Consider the following 24747-nt stretch of genomic DNA (forward strand, 5'->3'; position numbering starts at 1 on the left):
TTTGGCAGTCTACAAAGAGCTGCCAACGGTAAGACACGATCTTTTGGTGCTCTGCAAAAAGAATCAGATTTATTTTCGTTTTGTTCTGTCGCCATTTATGTTAGTTTTGTCGGATGTTGCATATTGTCCTAAAATGTTAATTCCCCTTATAGAGATCAAAGCCAGCAGAGAAGCTTACCACGTGTTGTGTTGTGACTCATTAATTTGCAGGTAAATTGTACCCGTTTTATACTCATTGTTATTATTTCTATTTTCTCATATATATATAAAAAGGAGGATATTGGTTAAAATTCAGTTTAAAAAAAATATGTTGAATTCATTGTGAACGTTAAAAAAACACTATATGATCTCTTGTTAAACGTATCTTGTTAAAATGGATGTAAACATGTATAGTGATGGTTGATATTCTAAAATGTAGTTTATGTAAACTGAAAAGAAAGCTCTTTGATATGTTTTTGGCAGTCTACAACGAGCTGCCAACAAGATCAAAGCCAGCAGAAAAGCTTACCACGTGTTGGGTTGTGACTCATTTATTTGCAGAAACTGTAATAAAAACCTCATCATCCAGTCCAGCGTGAATATGGATCTTTGGTGGGACAGGTACACCACGGTTACATAGAGAACTGACGTTTTAGGCTCAACTCCAGCACCCCTGCAACCCTACTGAGGATAAGCGGCGCAGAAAACTAAGTATACAGCAATGATATCAAGGACAATAAGTCCAAAATTAATTCATTTTAAAATCTGGGAAAATGTGAACCGGCGATAACCAAAGGGCAAAGTAGCAAGGAGTCTCTGTATTGTATAATACACTGTCACATTACAAAAAATGTTGCTATGCAATTTTTTCACAAATAGGCACCATATTTCCTGTCATGTGTCAGATTTTGCTCATTCCAACAATTAATTATGCGTTTAATGGCGTCACATACCACAGTTTTACCCATGCCCGACGATTACTTCTACCAAACGCTTACGATTTTGCATAAAGTTTCTTCGTGCATAGGCAGTGGGCACTAATAGCCTCTAAGAATACATGCCCCTGGACCGGTTCAGTGCTGGGTCATTGTGATTTTTGAGGAAATCTGGTTTCTAACTGGCATGGACAGTGTATTTGAAAACATGATCATATCCATCCATCCATTATCTGCACCACTTATCTTCAGTAGGGTCATGGGGGGCTGGAGCCTATCCCAGCCATCTTCGTGGGAAGGGGACATCCTAAACTGGTTGCCAGTCACTTGCCCATTCACACCTAGGCTAATTAACCTGACATGCATGTTTTTGGGAATGTCTGAGGAAATCCGAGTGCCCGGAAGAAACCCACGCAGGCACGGGGAGAACATGCAAACTCCACACAGAGAGGCTTGAACCCTGAACCTCCGCACCGTGGGGCTGCGGGCTAACCACCCAGCCGCCGTGCCACCTTATGATCAAATCTACAAGTTTTTTTAAATTAGCAGGTAGTTTATATATGTAAATCATTCACTGCTCTTATACAAGTGTTTGACTGATTCTATCTTAGCTTCTAATAATTTCAACTTGGTAATAGCACAGTAACATCAGTCTATTATAGTAATAACATGAAAAGATATTTTAGAAATGCAAATCAAACAGATAGCCTGAAGCACTAATCAGTCATTTTTTTCATCTCAGCTTCAAAAAGGTTGGTGCGGCAGTAGCTCAGGAGGTAGAGCGATCGTTTTAGGATTAAGGGATCCCAGTTCGAATCCCGGCTTGTCCGTGTTACATGCCGAAGTGTCCTTGGGTAAGACATTGAACCCCCAATTACCCCCAATAAGCAGGTTAGCGCCTTACATGGCTGCACAGATCACGGCCGCTATTGGGAAATGTGAAGCACAATGTAAAGCGCTTTGGGAAGTCATTGACTTGAAAAGCGCTATATAAATGCAGATCATTTCATTTCATTTCACTAGTGATCCCGAGAGCCAACGGGTGGAGTCAAAATGAAGGTTTTATTTCAATAGGAGAGAATTGTTTTTTCAAGCAATTTCTTGCTCACGATTGCTAGATGATTCCAGGTCTTGTTTGTCGTCTACGCTAGCGTGCGTGTTCTGCTCGCCATGGGCGCTGTAGAGACTATGCTCCCCAGCTGACTTCACCAACTACGAACGGCCATGCACAGGAAGTGACAAGACTCTCCGGCGGTATATTAAAGATTTGAAACCCCAAAGTGATCTTATTAGAGGTATGATATTGACCCCGGGCCCAAACCCGACAAGAAATTCGGTCCTGTTCCGGGTTATAAAAGTCAATCATTTAGTCGGGCCGGCTGGGCTTCTCTTTCGCTGTTTTTTTCAAATTATTATTTGAGGGACTAGGCCCCAGGCTGTGTAGTTCAACCCAAACACACAGTTAGGCGCTGAAGTAAAGTTTCGTGTTTATTTCGGGCTCGGTTTTCACATCAAGTTAATCCGTCGGGTTTGCGCGGGTTCGGGTTTATATACCCGTGTCTCGGGTTGGGTCAGGCTGAATTTTTTTATCTTGCTCCAGTAACAGTTATATATCCCGTCCTGTCCGGTATCTTGCTGTTGTATCGGTCCTGGCCTGTATCTTGCTTGTGTAACCAGTATCCGGTATCGGTCCCGTCTGTCCAGTCCGGTATCTTGCTCCAGTATCTGGTATCGATCCCGTCTGTTTCGTCCTGTCCGGTATCTGCTCGTGTATCCTGTATCTGGTATCGATCCCGTCTGTCCTGTCCGGTTTCGATCTCGTCTACCTCTGACTCCCTATTTTCCCACGCCTGACTACTCTGTCTTACTTCTTCTGCCCAGCAATCGCCGAATCAATGGCGTTTGTGTTCACGTGCATGACTTCCCAATTTCTGTACAAAAAGCTTGCGAGAAAACGTTACGCGTCTGGGTCCGTCTGTTCGGGCTCTGACACTAAATAAATTTATTTTAAAGCAATTACTCAACAGCACTGATGAAAGACCTTTTTAAATAAAAACTTGATCAAAATAAGGATTTTAAAAAATTGTTTTTCGCTAATAAAAAAATAAATACATTAATCCATTAATTCAGTTATACGATCAAATATTTCCAATCAAACTTTAATATTTTGAAATGTTAAATGCACCCAAAAAACTGTTACAAGTTACTATGGATGCATGTTGTTTTCTAAGGATGACTATTAAAAATTATAAAAACTTTTAGTCGTACTTGCTGATTCTCCTATTAAAATTCAAAAACTATAATGTCGACACTTGTTTTCAAGATGTCCTCCTTTAGCCCCGTCTTAAATAACACGGCCTAATTGAATAAAACCTAATCTGGTTACCAAAGCAACAAATAGTGATAAAATCAAATGTTTACCATTGAATAATTACAATTTTATTACAGTACATCGATTAATTGCAAAAACAAGTTAGCGCAGGTACAAAGGAGCCCTTGGAGAAATCAGCTGATTCATGCAGAAAAAGGCACTTGTGGGGAAAGTCAACTTATCTGACCTTCCGGCGTCTGTCGCATGATTGCCTTACGGCCACAAATCCAGCATGGATGGAATAAAGTGTTAATGCATAGGAAAAACTTGCTTTAAAAGAGAAAGTCGCAAAAAATATACTCTGGTAGAAAAAAAAAAACAAAAAAAAAACATGGAAAATACATGTTGTATTCCTGTAGTGAAACCACATGAGACAGTAACAGAACCGCCTAAGCAAAGCAACATGTTTTAATTACTTAAAGGGACAGTGTGTATGATTTAGCACCCCCCAGTGTTAAAAAAACATAGTCCAATAACACCAAAAGCAAAAATACACCGGGTGGTGAAATAAATTTGAAATAAAAACAGTGGCTTGCGAAACTATTTGGCCCGCTTGAATTTTGTGACAGTTTGCCACATTTCAGATTTCAAACATAAAGATTTAAAACTGTAATTTCTTGTGAAGCATCAACAATAAGTGGGACACAATCATGAAGTGGAACACACTTTGTTGGATATTTTAAACTTTTTTTAACAAATAAAAAACAAAAAAGTGGGTGTGCAAAATGATTCAGCCCCTTTACTTTCAGTGCAGCAAACTCTGTCCAGAGGTTCAGTGAGGCTCTCTGAATGATTCAATGTTGATCTAAATGACTAACGATGATAAATGGAATCCACCTGTGTGGAATCAAGTCTCTGTATACATGCACCTGCACTGTGATAGTTTCAGAAGTCTGTTCAAAGTGCAGAGAGCATCATGAAGAACAAGGAACACACCAGGCACGTCCGAGATACTGTTGTGGAGAGGTTTAAAGCAGGATTTGGATACAAAACGATTTCCCAAGCTTTCAACATCTCTAGGAGCATTTTGCAAGCAATAATATTGAAATGGAAGGAGTATCAGACCACTGCAAATCTACCAAGATCGGGCCGTCCCCCTAAACTTTCAGCTCATACAAGGAGAAAACTGATCAGAGATGCAGCAAAGAGGCACATGATCACTCTGGGTGAACTGCAGAGGTTACAGCTGAGTTGGGAGAATCTGTTCATCGTATACTGCAAAAATCGGGCCTTTATGGAAGAGTGGCAAGAAGGAAGCCATTTCTTAAAGATATCCATAAAAAGTGTCGTTTAAAGTTTGTTACAAGCCGCCTGGGTGACACACCAAACATGTGGAAGAAGCTGCTCTGGTCAGATGAGAACAAAATCGAACTTTTGGGCTACAATGAGAGACGTTATGTTTGGCGTAAAAGCAACACAGCTCATCACCCTCGACACACCATCCCCACAGTCAAACATGGTGGTGGCAGCATCATGACTTGGGCCTGCTTTTCTACAGCAGGGACAGGGAAGATGGTTAAAATTGATGGGAAAATGGATAAAGCCAAATACAGGACCATTCTGGAAGAAAACCTGATGGAGTCTGCAAAAGACCTGAGACTGAGATTTGTCTTCCAAAGAGATAATGATCCAAAACATAATGCAAAAGCTACAATGGAATGGTTCACCAAAAACATATCAAGGTGTTAGAATGGCCTAGTCAAAGTCCAGACCTCATTCCTACTGAGAATCTGTGGAAATGCTGTTCACAAACGCTTTCCATCCAACCTCACTTAGCTCCAGCTGTTTTTCAAGGAGGAATGGGCAAAAATATCAGTTTCTCGATGTGCAAAACTGACATACCCTAAGCGACTTGCAGCTGTAATCGCAGGAAAAGGTGGCTCTAGAAAGTAGGGAAGGAAATGTTTTCCAATTCAATGGGGCTGAATCATTTTGCACACCCACTTTTTTCGTTTATTTGTTAAAAAGGTTTAAAATATCCAATACAGTGTGTTCCACTTCATGATTGTGTCCTACTTATTGTTAATGCTTGAAAATTTTGAAATGTGGCAAAAGGTCACAAAGCTCAAGGGGGCCAAATAGTTTCGCAAGCCACTGTATTAAAATATTTACGGCGTATACCATCCAGGGATGGGTGACTCCCGATACCAATCAGATACCTGTAACCGTTTGAAAACCTTCAAATGAAATTAAAGAAATAGTATTGTCTAATCGAATAACTGTCTTTTTTGAAGAGGGAAGGGAACGTTGTATACTAAAAGTATTGGTGCGTGGTATCAAATTCTAGTTATGAGTATCAAAATTGGGATCAATCTGGAAAAAAAAACGGTGTCGAACCTCCTTAATCTATTCAATATGCAACAAAGTTATGTCAATGAGAAAATGCACGTATCTTGAGAGCGTGAGTGCCAATTAAAGAGGTTCTTTTATTGTAGAGGTTGTCGTTCACTCAGCATGTAAACAATTGTAGTAAAGGTTAGGGTCACCATTTTCCAGCAGGGGGTGCTATATCGTAACCAAGCAAACACAACACTTTCCTTCCAAGTGCAAAATCTGTGCGCGTGTATTACACAAGTGCATGTGCATGGCGATTCTACATCGATGTGCCATTGAAGGGCCACAGTGCATTTCAGGTAATGAGAGCAGACGGAAAGGAAATGCTTTCCAATGAAGAAGCTTCAAAGAAAGGAATCAGAATTAAACAAAAACACGTGTTCTTCTGAGATAGTTGTGGTTAAGCCACTTGGTATTACAGCCACACTGAAAAGAGGGGAAACTGGCAATAATTGAGAATAAAATAAAGCAAAAGGAAAGCTGTCAAATATGTGGGTGGCTGTTTATAATTATAGAACAGCCAAGTCTAACAGAATGGATGGATGACGAAATCATGAATGGATGAGTAAACCATTGGAAGGATGGATTGTTGCATGGATGTACATTTAGAGTTAATCTAAATTATTCATTTATTTTGCTTATCTATTATTTCATTCTCATAAAATCCTAAACAGCGGTGCAACGTTTAACGAACGTTGTCGACAAAATTCGATCATAAAAATAGTCAACAATGAAATTAATTGGCGCATTTGTCGCCAGACACGTTTTTCCAACAGAGTGAGGCATCTATACGTAAATATAATCTCTGCTGATCGTCGCTCATCCGGTAACAAACATACAGAAATGGCGGCGTTAACATAAAGTAGCCATTTTAATCTGGATTCGGCCAATAAAAACCCTACTTGCGTATCATGGCAATATCTCGGTGATGCATGAACATTTATTAAGCACTGTTGAACTAAAATGAGTCTGACTCGCTTAAGTAAAATTGAAGTAACGTTCACGATCTTAGACTCCACACCAAAACTGTGGTGTATCTGGGGGTTGTTATGGCAACCCTCCACTACAGCTGCAAAGCATGGACCATTGAGACTTCTTGTGGTTAAGGGCTATACAGGAAAAACATGACTTGACCCTGTATAGCCGCCAGATTAGGTTGCTTGAGGCCTTCTATATCAAGTGCTTGCAATGCAACAGTTGCCCTAAAAAAATCGGGCCTAAAAATACAGCTTAACCCGAGCCAGCCCGCGGGTATTAAAGCCCAAATCAACTCGAGTTGAGCGACCAAGCCCGAAAAAAACTCAAATTTGCATATTTTATCTGTGAGCAATCGGGAATTGTGATTTTGGCCAAGCAGTGTAGATCACAGATTAAGCTATACAGCCACGTAAAGTGGATTCACAAGAAATGAAGATGGATTGCCATCATCGGACGCGATGGACAACCTAATTATATATTTTCTTACAGACTTTGCAGTTGACCATTGAATGTATTTCACAAAATGCACAAAATATCGGTTTTATTACCTGTTCTACTGCTAATGAGTCTGTTTTAGTTTGAAGGGATAATAAATGTCTACCCGCAGATGATTTTATCTGTTTGCTTATTTCCCTGTCCTTAAAAATGGACAGAGGTTTATTTATATTAGGCACTGCGCCTAATTGGTTTTGAATTGTTTTTTTGTGTACGAATGCGCAATAGGTTCAATAAAAGATGTATTCATAATGTCACCCATTTTCTTGTGTTTCTTATCAATGGATTGGTCCCTCAGAAACCATCCTTTTATGATTCAGATCCTACCTCTCAGAAGGGCACACGGTGTTAAATATGGTGAAATGACATCTGAGCCCTTTAGTGTTACCTGTGGTGTTCCGCAGGGTTCAGTACTTGGCCCCCTTTTTTCAGCATTTACATATTATCATTAAGTGATATTATTTGCAAGTATAATATCAGTTTCCATTACTACGCAGATGACACTCAACTATATCTTCCGTTGGAGGAATCTGCCACACTAAATTGTGGAAATTTGGAGGCCTGCCTCACTGAGGTAAAAGAATGGATATCACTCAACTTCTTGCGCCTTAACTGTGAAAAGACCGAAATGTTAGTTATTGGTCCATCTAAATGCTGTGACTTGTTCTCAAAAACTGCTCTGAACATTGACAAATGTAATATCACTCAGAGTGACTCAGTCCAAGATGTAGTTGTCATATTTGACCCCGATCTGTCCTTTCACACACAAGTTAAGAACATTACTAGAACAGCTTTCTTCCATCTTCGCAACATTGCTAAAATTCGCCCTTAGCTGTCTCAGTCGAATGCGACTTCTATTCTATAGCATATGAATAACCTACATTTTATGTTGACAATATCTGTGTATTATTTGGTTTTATATCAGGAGATGGTGTCATAATAGTCTGTGGTTTGCAATAGTCTTTGATCTGTGCAGCCCTTTGAGACTCTTTGTGATAAGGGCTATAAAAATAAACATCACTTGACTTGACTTTAAGAAAAAATAAATTATCCGATTTTACGACTAATCATTTGATTCTTCACGAATTAACGTATTTTCCGCACTATAAGGCGCACATAAAATCTGACTGTGCGCCTTATAACCTGGTGCGCCTTATATATGGATCAATATTGAATTGCAAGGTCTCGCAACTACGATAAACAGCCGCCGACTCCATTTTTCGCGTAGAAGAAGTGCGCTGTGCATACTGGGAAATATTAAACAACGATTCTCTTTCATACGTGCATTTGTATAAAAAAATGGCTCCTGTTAAGAGACACGCGTACAACGCCGAGTTTAAACTCAAGGCGATCAGTCACGCAGCACAACACGGCAATAGAGCAGCAGCGAGAGTTAAACATAAATGAATCAATGGTACGCAAGTGGAGAAAGGATGAAGATAAGCTCCGCCAAGTAAGGAAAACTCAACAAAGTTTCTGTGGCAATAAAGCAAGATGGCCAGAGTTAGAGGAGACACTTGAACAGTGGGTTGTTCAACAAAGAGCGGCAAGCAGAAGTGTCAGTACGATAACTATACGTATGAAGGCAACAGCGCTGGCACAGGAACTCAATATTAAAGAATTCAGGGGTGGTCCTACTTGGTGCTTTCGTTTTATGAAAAGATCCAATCTATCCATCAAATTTATGCGAAGAGACCGGGTGGCTTTTTTCACACAGCTCCGTCCCTATTGATTTACGACTCCATGCGCTCACATATCACCTATAGTGTAAAAAACCAAGTGAAGCACACTAATTCAGTGCTTGCCGTCATTCCGGGTGGATTGACAAAAGAACTCCACCCGCTAGATGTTGGTGTCAACAGGGCATTTAAAGCCAGACTGCGTACTGCGTGGGAGCAGTGGATGAAAGAAGGCGAACACACGTTCACCAAGACGGGGAGACAGCGCCGGGCGACATGCGCCACCATCTGTCAGTGGATCGTAAATGCATGGGCTGATATATCAGTCTCAACTGTGGTCCGAGCTTTCAAGAAGACGGGAATTGTCCCCGAACAGCCAGACAACAACAGCGACACTGACTCGATTAATGACGACCTTGATGAAACGGAGCCGGACGTGTTGGATGGTCCATTCACTGAGATGGTCAATTCGAACACTGCAGAAGAAGAATTCGAGGGATTCGTCGATGAGGAGCTTATAGAGTGATCTTTGTTTTTCTTTTGTGTGTTTACGTTTTACATTTTACAGTTATTATGTTATTGCTTTATTGTTATTGTTTTGCACTTGTTATTTTTGCACATTACGAGTGTCACTTTATTGCGATTGCACTAACGTTTCACTTAAAATAACAGTATCAGACGTTTTTTTTTTGCGTGTTGACTAAATGGAGGAAAAGTAAAATGATATGCCTTGATGTTGTTCAAAGATGTTAAAGATGTGTCACAAAAATGCTTTACCTCAGAGAAAATAATAAAACGGCTGTTTATTTATTTTGGGAGTGAATGGAGTTGTGGAAAGCTTGTTTGTTATCAATAAAGTTTGACCTTTTGAATGTTTTGTTGACATTCCCTTTAGCGCGGCACCATCTAGAGGTTGCATAATGTAACTACATCCTCTACTGTAGTTAAGTCAAGTCACATTTATTTACCGTAAATAGCCCTTAATCACAAAAATGTCTCGAAGGACTGCACAATTACCTGATCTTAAACCAGCATGCACTTATAGCGGCTTATAATGGGGTATGTATGGATTGGTCCCTCAGAAACCATCCTTTTATGATTCAGATCCTACCTCTCAGAAGGGCACACGGTGTTAAATATGGTGAAATGACATCTGAGCCCTTTAGTGTTACCTGTGGTGTTCCGCAGGGTTCAGTACTTGGCCCCCTTTTTTCAGCATTTACATATTATCATTAAGTGATATTATATATTATGTATGGCAAAAGTTGTAAAATATATCATTCATTGAAGGTGCACCTTATAACACGGTGCGCCATATAGTGCGGAAAATACGGTACTTAGTTTTTATGGTACTCCAATGTAAAAAAAACTCTTCACTGTGGCCGTAATACCTTTTTAAAATGTGGCACTTAAGTATGATGCTGCTGTGCATGGCGTCTGGGACCTTTAAGGCAATTTGCGAGCGTGCTAGCAGCACCTCCTGGTGGTCGGAGCAGGCTGTCGGGTCAGTTTGAAGGACTCAGTGCTTTCAATGTCAGGGTTTTCCAGCGGTGGAATCTGTTTACCTACAAATAAAAGATGTCAAAATATTGCCACACATCACAACTATTTATTTTTAAAGGATTTGTATTACTTTAAAAAAGAGCCGCAGCACATGATAATAATAATAATAATAATAATAATTTCCTTGTATTGTCATTCTGTGTAACAATGTACACAGAACGAAATGTCGATTGCATCTGACCCGATGCAGCCGCAGCCAAGAGAGGGCGCCGCCGACCACTTTTTAAGTCTTAGGAATGACTCGGCCGGGGCGCGAACCCGAACCTCCCAGTCTCAAAGCGGGCGCCTTACCATCTAGGCTACTGAGCTGATGGATATGTATTTACAAACGTGGTATGGTTTAAAACGCCCTGCTTTTGATGAAGCTTCCCAAATTTGTGTATAATATGCACTCATGTTTAACATGCACCCCTATTTTTTAATTAAAATTCTGTATAACTATTTTAAATTTTGTCTTGCAGCTCTAACTAAGTATTCTAAGTGACAAATGTTGTTCAATTGGTGCGGCCATAAAATCGTTTATTGACAACGTAAATGTATTCATATAGCGCTTTTCAAGTCTATAAAGACCTCCCAAAGTGCTTTACAATGGGCTTCACACTTTTCCCTTTTAGACACTAACTAACCGATAGCAGCGTCAGCCGTGCAAGGCAACTACCTGCTATCGGGGGCATTAGGGGTTCAGTGTCTTGCCTAAGGACACTTCGATATATAACATGGAGGAGCCAGGAATCGAACCTGCAACCTCTTGATCCCAAGACGAGCGCTCTACCTCCTGAGCTAATTCCGTAAACTATAAGGACAACACCAACCCAAGATTTACACTCTACAGTGTGTTTCGAAAGATTTGGTATCCTTGATATCCTTGAAGTGTAAGTATTACAGAAAGTACATTATTAAGACAAATTGAGTTAAAAAGTATTAGTGTGCAAGGTCATAAGATTTATTCTTACAATTCTAAATTCAGAAGCATCTGTGGATTATGTGAACAATATCACAAATATGTGCACTGCCTGAGACATGGCATGCAATTTGGTAATCCAGCTTCTGCCAAACATAGTGAAGCATATCTTGGGTAACCAGAACCAGCAAATCACTTTATTTTTCCTCTTTATACACAAATTATGTGCTTGTGAGTTAGTACAGTAAAATACATGTATTTGTTATATTTCTTTATTGATATTAAAACAATATTAACATTTTTGAAAACAAATGACTGATTAATCATCAGATACAGACGGTGCCCTACTTACGAACGGTTCCGTTTGATTGTTCGTAAGTTGCTTCAGTGCTTTGCAGTGGAACCTCGGTTTTCGAACGCCTCTCAGTTCGAACAAATCGGAGTCCGACCAAAAATTTCGAGAAACTCTTGCTTCGCTGTTCGGTCAAAAAATCGGAGTTCGAACGCCGGTAATGCGTGGGTGCGTACGCTAGGGTGCCATGCTGAGCGGCGTACGGGTGTTTTAGCCCCTAATTATGCCTCCGAAGAAAGTCAGTGCAAGCGGCAAAGTTGCTACAGGTGAAAAAAGAAAAGTAGTGCGTACAACTATTGCATTTAAGAAAGAAATAATGGCCAAATATGAAGGAGGTGTGCGAGCGCCTTCTGCTGACCACCACAAAGGTATGAAATCCTATTCATAAGATTACGATAACGGGAACCTACGATTAGCCTGGGTTAGCTTTAAGTTTACGTTAAACATTCAGGGTGTTGGAACGGAGCCCAACATTGAGGGTGTTGGAACCGAGCCCCCTTTCCAATGAACCGCTCACCACTTGTTGTGGAGACCCAGGTGCTAAATGACTTGTAAACGACCTGATTTTTTTATTTTTACACGTTCACGTTAGCGTAATCTTTCGTACGGAAGATTACGATAACGCGAACGTACGATTAGCCTGGGTTAGCTTTATGTTTACGTTAAACATTTATGGTAAACATTCAGGGTGTTGGAACGGATTTAAACGATTTACATTATTTTTAATGGGAAAAATGATTTCCGTGATCGAACAAATCGGTTTTCGAACAGGGTTCTGGAACGGATTATGGTCGAGAACCGAGGTTCCACTGTATTTTGTATGAAATGTATGTTTAAGGTTTATATTTTGTTTGTTTAATGTTTGTATAAGTAGGTTTAAGGCTTGTATAAGTTACCTGTATTGTTTTGTACTAAAAAAAATAAAATAAACATTTCATAGAATAATATGCTCTATAAAGATAAATAAAGTTAAGTTTAACTTCCTATGGAAGAGTTGGGCGACTTACTCCTCCGTGGTGAAAAGTAGACGATAAAAAGTGATTCGACCATTTTCTCAACCGCATCAAGCTTTCTTATTCCACTTTCATTTCAAAAGAATCGTCTCGCCTCTTTTTTACACTTTACACTAACCATATTGAATGGATGCACCAGACATTAAACAATAAAAATGTGAAAGTTTTTAGCACGCTGGAGATACAGTATAGAAGGTTTACACACGTATTAGGAAGAGGAAGCGGATTTCTTCTTTGGGGTGGGTGCTGTGTGAGCTCTCACAGCGCCACACGCCGGTAGCGGCGGAAAGAAGCATTACAGTAATGTCCTGTACTCGGAAAAAGGTGCACACATAATGAAATCTAACTTACAGCAATGTCCGAATATTTTTCGACATCCCGGAAGAAATGTTTGTATCTACCGTTTTCCGTACGTCGAATGGTTGTAATTAGGGGAGCGTCTGTACACCAAAGACTTGCTTCCCTTGTTGTATTTTTTGCGTTTATTTGTATCTTCAGAAAGACTTTCTGTTTTCTCCATTATCTAACATTCATTTCTGATATTGTGGTCAAAACAGTGTAATGACCAATGTCATCTATTTCACTCGGGCTCTAGTGGTTAGGATTTGGCGCTCTCCCTACCGTCACCCAGGTTCGATTCCCATTGCATCCAATTGTATTCAGTTATATATTTCAACTGTTCTATCATTGCACAAATACAGTTATATACTACCATAAAATGTTGTGTATAAGGAGCAACCAAACCTTGAATTATTTTTCAAAGGTAAGAATAAAAATACGGTAAATTTAGATGATCAAATTGAAAGTTTAAATTCCAAAAGATAAAACCTACTTATCTTCTGGAAGAGTTCCTCCACGTTGACCGCATTCCTGGCACTGGTCTCGATGAAGATAGCGGCGATGGATTCAGCAAACTCCTTTGCCTCCTTCATGGGGACTTCCCTGCCATGTCATAGAACATGTCAGATAAAAACAGACTTGCTTCATATTGATTTGGTGAAGAAACACTGATGTAGCAACTACGCTGTAGTAAAAAGCATTTTTTAGACAGGCTAAAGAATATATTTAAAAATAATGTAAGTGTAACCCTGTTTTGGCTTATTAATAGCACCCAATGATTTTATTTATGTCCAGCGACTGGCTGGCAACCAGTTCAAGGTGTCCCCTGCTCACTGCCTGAGGACAGCTGAGATGGGCTCCAGCACCCTCGTGACCCTACTGCGGATAAGCGATGCAGATAATGTATGGATGATTATATTTAAACATTAAAATTTGACTTTTACCATGAGGTGGATGCGTAGGAAAGCACAAGGCATGCAAAATTAGCTTAGTAACATCGTCACACAGCGTCTTAACAGAATGAATGGCCAAAGACACGTGATACACTTCATCTGTGAAGATCTGCACTGGACTCAAGAAACATAGTTATTTCAGCGAGTTATGTAACCATGAACCATAACCATTTACTGCTCACCTTGCACAATGTTGACTATTTTTTTGCACTATGATGACTATTTTTTGCACTAAATGCACATGTTGACTATTTTTTGCACTATGATGACTATTTTTCATCAAATGCATATTGCACAAACCCTTACGATACCAAACTGTATGTAACATCCTAAATGCCGACATTTCTTGTGTAAATATTGTGTAAATTATAACTATAACCTTATCCTCCTTGTTTTATAATTTTATCTTCTCTGTTCCTTTATCTTCTTGGTTTTTTTACCTCACTGTGAATGTGTGAAACTGGAGTGTCATGCCCAATTTCGTTGTCACAATATGTTAAACAATTTTGTAACAATGACAATAAAGGTATATTCTATTCTATTTGCAGTGTTTGCAAACCTGGTGAAAGACTAAAGGAAACGTTTGACCTCTGTAATAGCAAACAAAGGCTACTGTACTAAATATTAACATTCATTTCTCAGGTGTTCAAATACTTATTTGCAGCTATATCACACAAAAAAAAATTGTTTAAAAAAAATTAATCCATTGTGATTTCTGGATTTTTCTTTTTAGTTTATCTCCCTCACAGTGGACATGCACGTACGATGAAAATTGAAGACTCCTCCATGATTTCTAAGTGGGAGAAACAGCAAAATAGCAGGGTGTTCAAATACTTATTTTCTTCAATGTCTCTCTCTCTCTTTCTGTCTCTCTAGCTCTCTCTCAATATATATATATATATATATATATATATATATATATATTATACACATATATAAATATATAGGTTTTCTCCACCCCACAGTGTCGTGCATTGGTATTATTTCTTTTTCACAAAAAAATGTCATGTTTTTACAGTTTTGTGCATTCGTTTAGGGTGGTTATGGCCCTGGGAGAGAAGCTGTCTCTGAGCCTATATCGATAAGCAATAACAAAAAACTTACCTGATGTCTCCTAAGTCGTTCTTATTCCCTGCGATGGCGACGACGATATCCTCTGGCCCATGTTCTTTTAGCTCCTTTACCCACTTTTTGAGTGTCTGGAAAGAGTCCTACACACAAATGGAAAAGGAAATTATCCAAGTCGACTTTATTTTCAACAATGTTCCAATCCACGCTCCACATGAAATTACATATACTTATGTTGGCCTGAAGAGGGAAGGGCACCACCAGGCTGTACTTGCCCAAGACTCACCACAGGAAATGGTGCCTCTACAACCCTATTAGTTAAGGGATCTAACCAACCAACCAAGTTTGCCAGTCAGCCAGGTACAGAGACCCCTTGCTACTTCGCGCCTTAATTATCGCTGGTTCACTTCTTTCACGGGAAAATAAATATTTAATCTAAAAAAAAAAAGAGGTTGAAAAAAAATGAAAATCCAACGAATGCTTTCCGCACCACCGAGGAACGCTTTGGAGAGCTTAAATTCATGCACTATTTCCATTTATATTTCTCTCTCTTGCTCTCACACACACACACACACACACACACACACACACACACACACACACACACACACACACACACACACAGTAAGACGGCTTTCAAGAATGTACGGCCAAGAAAAATACTGTCAAATTCAAAATACTTATTGTTTACCTTTAACATTGAACCTATTTCTCTCTCTCTCTCTCTCTCTCTCTCTCTCTCTCTCTCTCTCTCTCTCTCTCTCTCTCTCTCTCTCTCTCTCTCTCTCTCTCTCTCTCTCTCTCTCTCTCTCTCTCTCTCTCTCTCTCTCTCTCTCTCTCTCTCTCTCTCTGTAAGTCCCTTCAAAAAAGGCACATACCAAAAAAACATCAAATTATTTAAAATACATTTCAATTTGTTCTCTCACTCTCTCTCTTATTCTCTCTCTCTCTCTCTCTCATACTCTTTCTCTCTTGTTCTCTCTCTGGTTCGCTCTATCTTGTTCTCCCTCTCTCATTCGTTGTGGGCAAAGAGCTGGACAGCCTAACAACAGTAGCTGAGAGACGGGCACTGGAAAAGCTGCGGTCAATCATGGACAATCCATCGCATCCACTACACAGCATTATCTCCAGACAGAAGAGCAGTTTCAGCGACAGACTGCTGTCACTGTCTTGTACTACGGACAGACTGAAGAGATCTTTTCTTCCTCATGCCATGAGGCTCTTTAACTCTACCCGGCAGAGTAAAAGCCCACATTAAACCACACCACCTACATTGCATATTACCGAATCTTATTGCAATATGTATTCTGTGTAGCACTCTTTAGATATTCTATATAACACGCTACAGTGGGCATTTGCACGTCACACTGGGTATTTGTATATTGTATTCTTTTTGCTTTATTATTGTATTGTTCTCAGCTCAGGGATGCTGCTGGAAATGTGAATTTCCCTTCGGGGATGAATAAAGTATCTATCTATCTATCTATCTCTATCTATCTATTCTCTCTTGGTCTCTCTCTCTCATTCTCTCTCTCTCTCTCGGTAAGTTGGAAAGTGCCTTTAAAATAGGCAAGCACACCCAAAAAAACCATCAAGTAATTTAAAATGCATTTACATTTCTTATGTCATTCTCTCTTTCTCTGTCTTGTTCACTCTCTTTCACTCTTGTTCTTCCTCTCTCTTGTTCTCTCCCTCTCTCTCTCTTGTTCTCTCTCTCTCTCTTGTTCTCTCTCTTTCTCTCGTTCTCTCTCTCTCCTCTTGTTCTCTCTCTCTCTCAGCCAGATAGTCAGCTTTAATAAAAAAAAAAACAGAGGGGCGACACACTTCGCGAAATTATACTTTTCGTGGGTGGTTCTGGTACCCATTAACCATGAAAACCAAAGGATCTCTGTAGAGCATTCATTTAGAGTCAAAAATCAGATTAAGTCCCACTGCATTAGAGACAACTGTTTTCTAAAACACAAATGAATAAACAGTGGTTTGTAAAACGATTTACCTGCATCGATGCATTTTTGGGGGAAAAAAAACAGTTATTAACAATTCATTTTGATTCTCTCGAACTTCATTCCGACTTACAGTATGAAATATAGCCTTAATGCTGCAGCAGAGGTCAGTAAAGAGCCAATACGAATGAAACACAAAGTCGTGAACATGCAGTGAGAAACAATGTCTCATTTGTTCAAGAGACTGGCTACATAAGTAAAATGCTTCACTGTTATTATTAACGTCCAATCAGGAGCTTACCAGCTTGGTGATGTCATACACGATAACAGCGGCCGCCGATCCTCTGTAGTACATTGGAGCTAGTGAATGGAACTATAAAGGGAAAACGAAGATTGAATATATTTTATAATCATGTGTTTTGACAACAGGACGAACACCAACTCTCCTGCTCCGACTTCACACAAAAGGACAAAAACAAAGTTGAAAGGAGACAGTCTATGCCAGGGGTGTCAAACAAGCGACCCGCGGGCCGGATCAGGCCCACTGGGGGATTGAACCCGACCCGCGAGACAACGCTGAGGGAAGCGCAAGAGACAAACGAGCTGCGGGTTGATGTTGCGAAAGCCAGGTGCCTCTCACAAACGCTGTATTTCTCTCTCTCGCTTTTCACCTTCTCTCTCTCTCTGTTTTGCTCTCACTTTCACTCTCTCACTCTCACTTCTCTCTCTCTTAGCTCTCGCTTTTCTCCCTCTCGCGCTTTTCACTCTCTCTCGCTTTTCGCTCTCTCGCACTTCGCTCTCTCACTTTTCGCCCTCTCTCTTTCGCTTTTTGCTCTCTCTCTCTCTCTTGTTATCCCATCTTGCTTACCTGTCTTTCTCGCTCTCGCTTTTCCCTTCTCTTGCATTCCCCTTCTCTCTTTCTCTCTCTCTCTTTCTCTCCCCTTCTCTCTTTCCCTCTTTTGCATTCCCTTCTCTCTTTCGCAGTCCCTTTATCTCTCTCTATTTCTCTCTGTCTCTTTCCCTCTCTCTCTCACTTTCCCCTCTTACTTTCCCCTTCTCTCACTCTCGCTTTTTGCTCTCTCTCTCTCTCTCTCTCTCTTTCTCTCTCTCTCTCTCTCTATTGCTTTCCCCTCTCGCTTTTCTGTGTCTCTCACTCTCGTTTCTCCCTTGTCTCGCCCTCGCATTCCCCTTCTCTCTCTCTCCCTCTCTGTCTCTTTTTTTCTCTTCCTCTTTCTTTCTCTCTCTTTTTCTCCCTTCCCCTTAATCTACTAGTCTGGCCCCCGAGAGAATGTTTGTTCTATCCTGTGGCCCCCTGAGTTAAAATGAGTTTTACACCCCTGGTCTATGCACTTCATTAATAAAACAGATTTGTAATATACTTAAGAATCTCTCTTTTTTATTGATTAAAACGTGTCATTTTTGTTGAAGTAATTTACTTTTTTTCCTCTGTATTTCTACAGCACCTTATGTTCTCTTGAAAATCTTAACTTTGTATAGTTTTTGGACTTTTCCATGCCAATTTTGTTTGCATTTGCAATGGTCAATTAAAATAGTTTAAAAAATATTTAACACAAGAAAAGCTTGCAGATTACACGTAAAGAAGAAGCCCTGCCCTGCTAGACTGAACACTATCAGAAGAACTACATCTAAACTTAAATTATGCTAAACATATGCCTCCTGAAAAATAACAAAAAAACACTTATTTCACTTTTTTTTTTCCATCATGGGGCTACGAATGTGACGGCAGGCTAGCGGTATCCTCGTGACCAACGCTAAGACAGATCACGAAGTTTCACGGCCGACAGCGAGTCAGTCACAAGAGAGGACGATACACGATGGGGGGGGGGGGGGGGGGGGGGGGGGGGGGCGTGCCAGAAAAATTAAAGAATGTGAGCAACAAACAAATAAGGAAAACAAAGGAGAGGAGAAAAAGTATGTCACCCGCTCTTGGCCTGCCGTGTCCCATATCAGGAATTTGTGCAGCTCGCTACCAGACGGCACCGTCTTGGTCAGGAATGAAGCTCTAAAGACAAATATTTAGCATTTGCATTAGTATTTGACTTAAGGGTATTATTTAATCTATCATTTTGCATTAATTTTATACTTTTCTTAGCAATGGTGATGGTCTTCATGTTTCTTTCGCATTTAGTCATGTCCGGTCATGTTTATTTGTGACGCCCTTAATCACAAGTCTCAAAAGGCTGCACAACCACAGATTATTGCAAACTACAGACCATTATTTCACAAACCCCTGATCTAAAACCTACATGAGGGAAAGGAAAATCTCAAAAACCTCAAGCATGAGGAAAATGAAGAAACCTTCAAAAGGGACCGCACATGAGGTTATCCCCCTTCTGGGATGACCAGGCCAGCATGGATTTTGCGATAATAATTAATACACAGATATTGTCAACGTGAAATATGGGTAATTCATAACCTATAGAATAGAAGTGTGTTTTAAGCCTAGATTTAAACAGTTCCACAGAGGTATCAGATCGAATCTCAGGGGGCAGAGCATTCTACAACACCAGGGCCCGAATAGAGAAATGCTCTCGAACCTGCAGATTTCTTCTTGGCTCTTGGGATCACTAGTAGACCGGCGTTTTCCGAGCGAAGGCTCCGGACCGGAACATTGGGGGAAATTAAATCTGAATGATATGAGGGAGCAAGTCCCTGCACAATTTTGTGTAATACTAATACCATTAGCGGCAGGACAGAGTCTGGGGTATCATAAGTAACATGAAGGAAAACATCAACTTTGTTTAATATAAAACCTTAATTAGCAACAGTGTAAAACATTGCAAGTTTAAAGGTGGGATGTGTAATTTGAGGTGTCCTTAAAAAAAATGAACGTTAAGTATTTTCTCCATTAAGTTTGTGTTAACAATGCTCGATGTGTTCAAAGAGCCCTTATGCCTTATTTTCCACTGCGTCCATCTACTTTTAACTTACTTTTAGGTTTGTTGGTTAAATGGGAGTTGGGGGAGCACTGGAGAGTGATTTTATGATCGTCCCCGTGTTTTCATTTGTTAGTGAAGGATAAAAATAGCACAGATAAATATGAAAAAAGAAGAGTTTATTTGAGACATTAAACTTTAGGCCAGGAGATAGCAGCATGGAGTAACAAAGTGCCAAATACCGTAGAGCTTCTTTTCGTTACTTTTTAAAACCATCACTTAAAAATAGCCGAAATTGTCACTAAGCATTATACTGTTCGTAGCACAAGCACTTAACATATAAGAACTGGCTTAATAAACCTCCACTTAGTTTGATCGTCATTACTCATTATCAGAATTTAGTTAGTCAAGGGCTAAATTAGAGGACTACAATACGGCAAAGGGGTCATTTTCCAGACACTGGCCATTTTTCAGAGGCCTGAGATGTATATAAATGTATAAAATAATATTTTATCCTAAAAAAATGAATACAAGGTAGTTTTTTTAATATGCCAAAGATCCAAATTCATAATTTAAAAGTGGATATATATATAGATATATAGAGTCCAGGTTTCTTAATTTCCTCAAGCAGAGAGTTTTTCCTAGCCCTCATGTAGGTTTTGGATCAGGGGATATTGCAATAATAGCCTTTATTCTGTACAGCCCTTTGAGACTTCTTGTGATTAAGGGGTATACAAATAAGCATTACTTGACTTGACTATACATCCTTACAGAGAGTCATCAACACAGCCAAGAAAATCGAGTGCTCTCTGCCCAGTCTGGAGTACCGACAAATGTGTTAAGGTCTCCTGTCACCCCGCCCAACCACGTCTTTGATTCTAATAAACTTAGACAGAACAAGTCCCACGAAAAAAACAACAACCTACATTATATAAAAAAAAAAGTGGCCCCGGGTGGAAAAGGTTCCAAAACCTCTGGACTTAACTTCCGAATAGCATTAAACATAACGTGGCATTTAACAATCATTTAACTCAATCAAAATCCCAATCCTCAATTTTAAACTGCAACAACAGCCCGATATATTATACATCTTATATTTTATGTTGACAATATAATTTTATTATTTGTTATTGCAACATCCATTGCAGCCTGGTCATCCTCATGTTGAGGTTTTTGAGTTTTTCCTTGCCCTCATGTAGGTTTTAGATCAGGGGATGGTGTAGTTTGCAATAATCTGTGGTCTGTGCAGCCCTTTGAGACTCTTTGAGATTAAGGGCGTCACAAATAAACATGACTTGACTTGACTACTTCAATATTAAGAATTATTAGTGTGACAATTACAAACTGAAGAACGGTTAGCTTTGGTTGACACTTTGCAATTGTCTCTTGACACATGATGATTGTAACAGCCAAGTAAGGCCTGCACTGTAAAAGGATTTAATGAGGAAAACAGTTTGTCTTTCTAGGGGTTTTTCTCCAACTATTTCCCGTAAGAAAACCCAACAGCAACTTTATGACACACGTTGCTGTTAATATTTCTGTTTCCATGGCTGTGGTCTCACCCTATCGTGGGGCTGATGTTGTGGTCAAAGTGATCTTGGACGAAGCGACACACTATGCTGGATTTGCCCACACCCGTGTCCTGCACACACAAACGCACACGATAATTATTATAAAAAGGATTTACGCTTTTAGGGGGCAAAGAAAAGCAAACGTAACAATGCATCACATTGATGTAAGTATTTATTTATTGTATATGTGAATTTATTTATTTCCACAAATTGATTCGGAATTGTTATCTATTTTGTTTTTAATTTGGTGTTTTCTGTCTGTCTTGTGTGATGCAGCTCTCTTGGGACAAGGTCACCCTTGGAAAGGAGGTCTTGAGGGATATGACCAGGGTGGGTAGGTAGTTAGGTGGGTAGGTGGTTAGGTAGGTAGGTAGGTTTAGATAGATAGATAGATAGACAGATTTCCTGTTAGCTTTAAAAATGTTCAATTCAAAAGTGACGAGTTTAAAAAACCATGTTAAGAAATTATTGATGATGTCACATCATGTCCATGATTGTTAAAAATCACTAGAAAATAGCCAATATTGGTATCCACCATTACGAGTACCGTCACAGGGTTGGGTAGGGTTACTTTAACTTGATTACTTTCAATTACTTTTGGATTACTCCAATACCAAATATGCTAATAAAAGACAAAAGAACTAAATATGAATAAAATTATTAAATTTTGTGCAGGCTTGGGGAGTAACGGAATACATGGAACGGCAAAATGATGTTGGCAAGCTGTTTGGATTTATTTTCATTTAGTTTCTGTCGCATTTTATGTTAGTTTTGCAGGAGATCAAAGCCAGGAGAGAAAGCTTACCGCGTGTTGTGAGTCATCATTTTATTCATATTTAGTTTCTTTTGTCTTTTATTAGCCTGTTTGGTATTGGAGTAATCCAAAAGTAATTGAAAGTAATCAAGTTAAAGTAACCCTACCCAACCCTGCAGGTAACAGTACTCATTCATCCCCTAATGAAACGTGTTTGAATTCTTTTTGTACTCTTGAAAGTATTTGCTTTATTAAAAAGTGAAAAGTTAAGTTAAAAAGAAGTTATGACATTAGTGATGACGTCACATCACGTCCATGATTGTTAAAAAAATCACTAGAAAATAGAAAATACTGGTATCCACCATTACGAGTACCGATACCTTACAAAAGGCAGGTAACAGTACTCGCTTATCCCCGAATATAACGTGTATGAATTCCTTTGTACTCTTGGAAATTATTTCCTGTGTTTAAAAAGTGAAATTTTAAGTTAAAAAGAAGTTATGACATTAGTGATGACGTCACATCACGTCCATAATTGTTAAAAAATCACCAGTAAAAAGTCGATATTAGTATCCACCATTACGAGGACTGAAACCTCACAAAAGGCAGGCAACAGTACTCACTCATCCCCTAATATAACGTGTATGAATTCCTTTGTACTCTTGAAAGTATTTGCTTTATTAAAAAGTGAAAATTTAAGTTAAAAAGAAGTTATGACATTGGTGATGACGTCACATTACGTCTGGTGTTCCCCAATAATCAGCTGCCCGGATTTTTAGGTTATCTTTCGTGAGCCATCTTCATTATTTATCAACAAAAAGTCAACATTATAGGAGGCCACAAAGTACGCAGTGTTAGCAAGTCTAATAAACAACTTATCTTTAAGAAACGCACAAAACTATTGAACATGGAAGAAATCACCCCAAAATGGAGGTTGATAAACAGGAGCGTGCCACTTACCCCTAAAAGACAAACTTTGAGCTCCCTTATCGACATGGCGGGACGGCAAAATGACTTAAATCATTCTAATTCAGTGTTAAAACCACTGTTTTTGTATTTTCATACTTAAAACTTGTACTTTTTTCTCCAGTGGCAGACTCCGCTTACGTAGGTAGAAAAAAACCCAGCCCTGGACTGTCTGACTTGCTGACCATCAATAGGAACATCCTGCCCAAAAACGAAGATGCACATCCGGTGGTATTTCAAAATAATAGTGTTAACGAAAGGGAAGTGTGCATATTAAGGGAAAAATTCATTTTAACAGAAAAGCATATATTAATCAATTCTAATGAATAGTGACTCAAAAAATGTGATAAGAAAATCTAAAGTATTAGATATCATTTTTTAATCAAATCCTTTGATTTTGCTAACGTTCGGTTTTACATTGGTGACAGTATTGGCAACTTCACATATTCTTCGCATATTGGAAAAGAATGAAAATGCTAATTCGATTCACTGTTATTTTCATCCTTCGTTTGTCTTTTTTTCTATTTGTGTCACACCATCAATATGGTTATTTTAAACAAGGGGTGTTTCGAATACAACAGACCCCCGGGATAAGGCATTACTCCAAAGTGGAATAGCTGTATAGTGGGAAAAACCTAATTAGACAATGATTTCCGAACCCCGTGTAGCCCAGTTAAAAGCATTAAAATTACAAAATAGTGTATAGCAACTACTACTTACCTGTAATATTTATGTTCTACGAATAAATAACATATAGCCTACATGTAAATAAAAAATGATAATGTATTAACCCTTGGTGTGACGGTGACTTAAGCTGGTAAAGTGGAGTATCGGGTGAATGCAAATGGGGGAAGAGACGGCAACAGAGTGAAACTGATTGTAAAACTTGGGTGGATTGCCTTGCCCTTACAGAAGATTTCATTTCCTTAATCACTTAATAATAATCCTGATTGTTGATAGATTATTGTAGAGAAAATAAGCCCAGCACAAAATTGACACTCAAGTAACTCAGGACTTTGGAATTGATGAACCGACTGCGTCCCCTTTTGGACAGTTCCTAAACGTACCAATGCACCATGTACCGTACTGAAATCTGATAACATGAAGCATCCCATGCTATGTATTGATAAAATAATGTTCTCACCGCATGTAATTATGTCGATTAGAGGGGCATTCTCAAGTAGAGAACATGACGCAAATTTCTCACTTCTTTGGCTTTCTTTCAAGTTTAGCAACTTCAAATACCATCACCCGATACTGAGAGTATCTAAGACCACGCCCATAGAGGCATGATCTAGTCAAGTATCCCTGGTCCACATAAAAAGAGGAGCTGATGGATTTCTCTGCCTCGCATGCTGTCCGCACCAAGCGGCCGTACTGTCTTGCACTGCGGCCTTGGTCCGGCACAAGGGCCACACGTTGAAACCTTATGGAGCACAAAACCAAATCTCTCCGCCAAAACAAGAGGATGGGTTTAGATTTAACACCATGTTTGCTTGTTCATGGCCTAGCATTATAGCGGTAGACTTTCGTTTATGCTACTTTCGGTGGTAAAAAACTCCCATAAACTACGGCGCCTTCCCCTCCCCTTCTTTCCCCCCATAATTAATTCTCTGAGTTAATAAATTGTGTGTGTTATTTCCATCGGCCTGGTTC

At 39.4% G+C, this 24747-nt stretch overlaps 1 protein-coding gene across 1 annotated transcript; it reads right to left on the reverse strand.

Annotated features, from left to right (window-relative positions):
- Positions 1–5691: 5691 nt before the first annotated feature.
- rab31 (RAB31, member RAS oncogene family) lies at positions 5692–23262 on the reverse strand. Its single transcript, XM_088349720.1, has 7 exons — positions 23086–23262; positions 21363–21442; positions 18845–18926; positions 17205–17276; positions 14997–15103; positions 13433–13542; positions 5692–10336 (listed from the first exon to the last, which is right to left on the reverse strand). The coding sequence occupies exons 1-7, from the start codon at positions 23119–23121 to the stop codon at positions 10239–10241; spliced, it is 585 nt and encodes a 194-aa protein (XP_088205846.1). The 5' UTR covers positions 23122–23262; the 3' UTR covers positions 5692–10238.
- Positions 23263–24747: the final 1485 nt, after the last annotated feature.

Source organism: Urocampus carinirostris, chromosome 1 (assembly GCF_059441175.1).
Source record: "Urocampus carinirostris isolate Australia breed hairy pipefish chromosome 1, RoL_Ucar_1.0, whole genome shotgun sequence".
In the NCBI taxonomy this organism is placed as follows: domain Eukaryota; kingdom Metazoa; phylum Chordata; class Actinopteri; order Syngnathiformes; family Syngnathidae; genus Urocampus; species Urocampus carinirostris.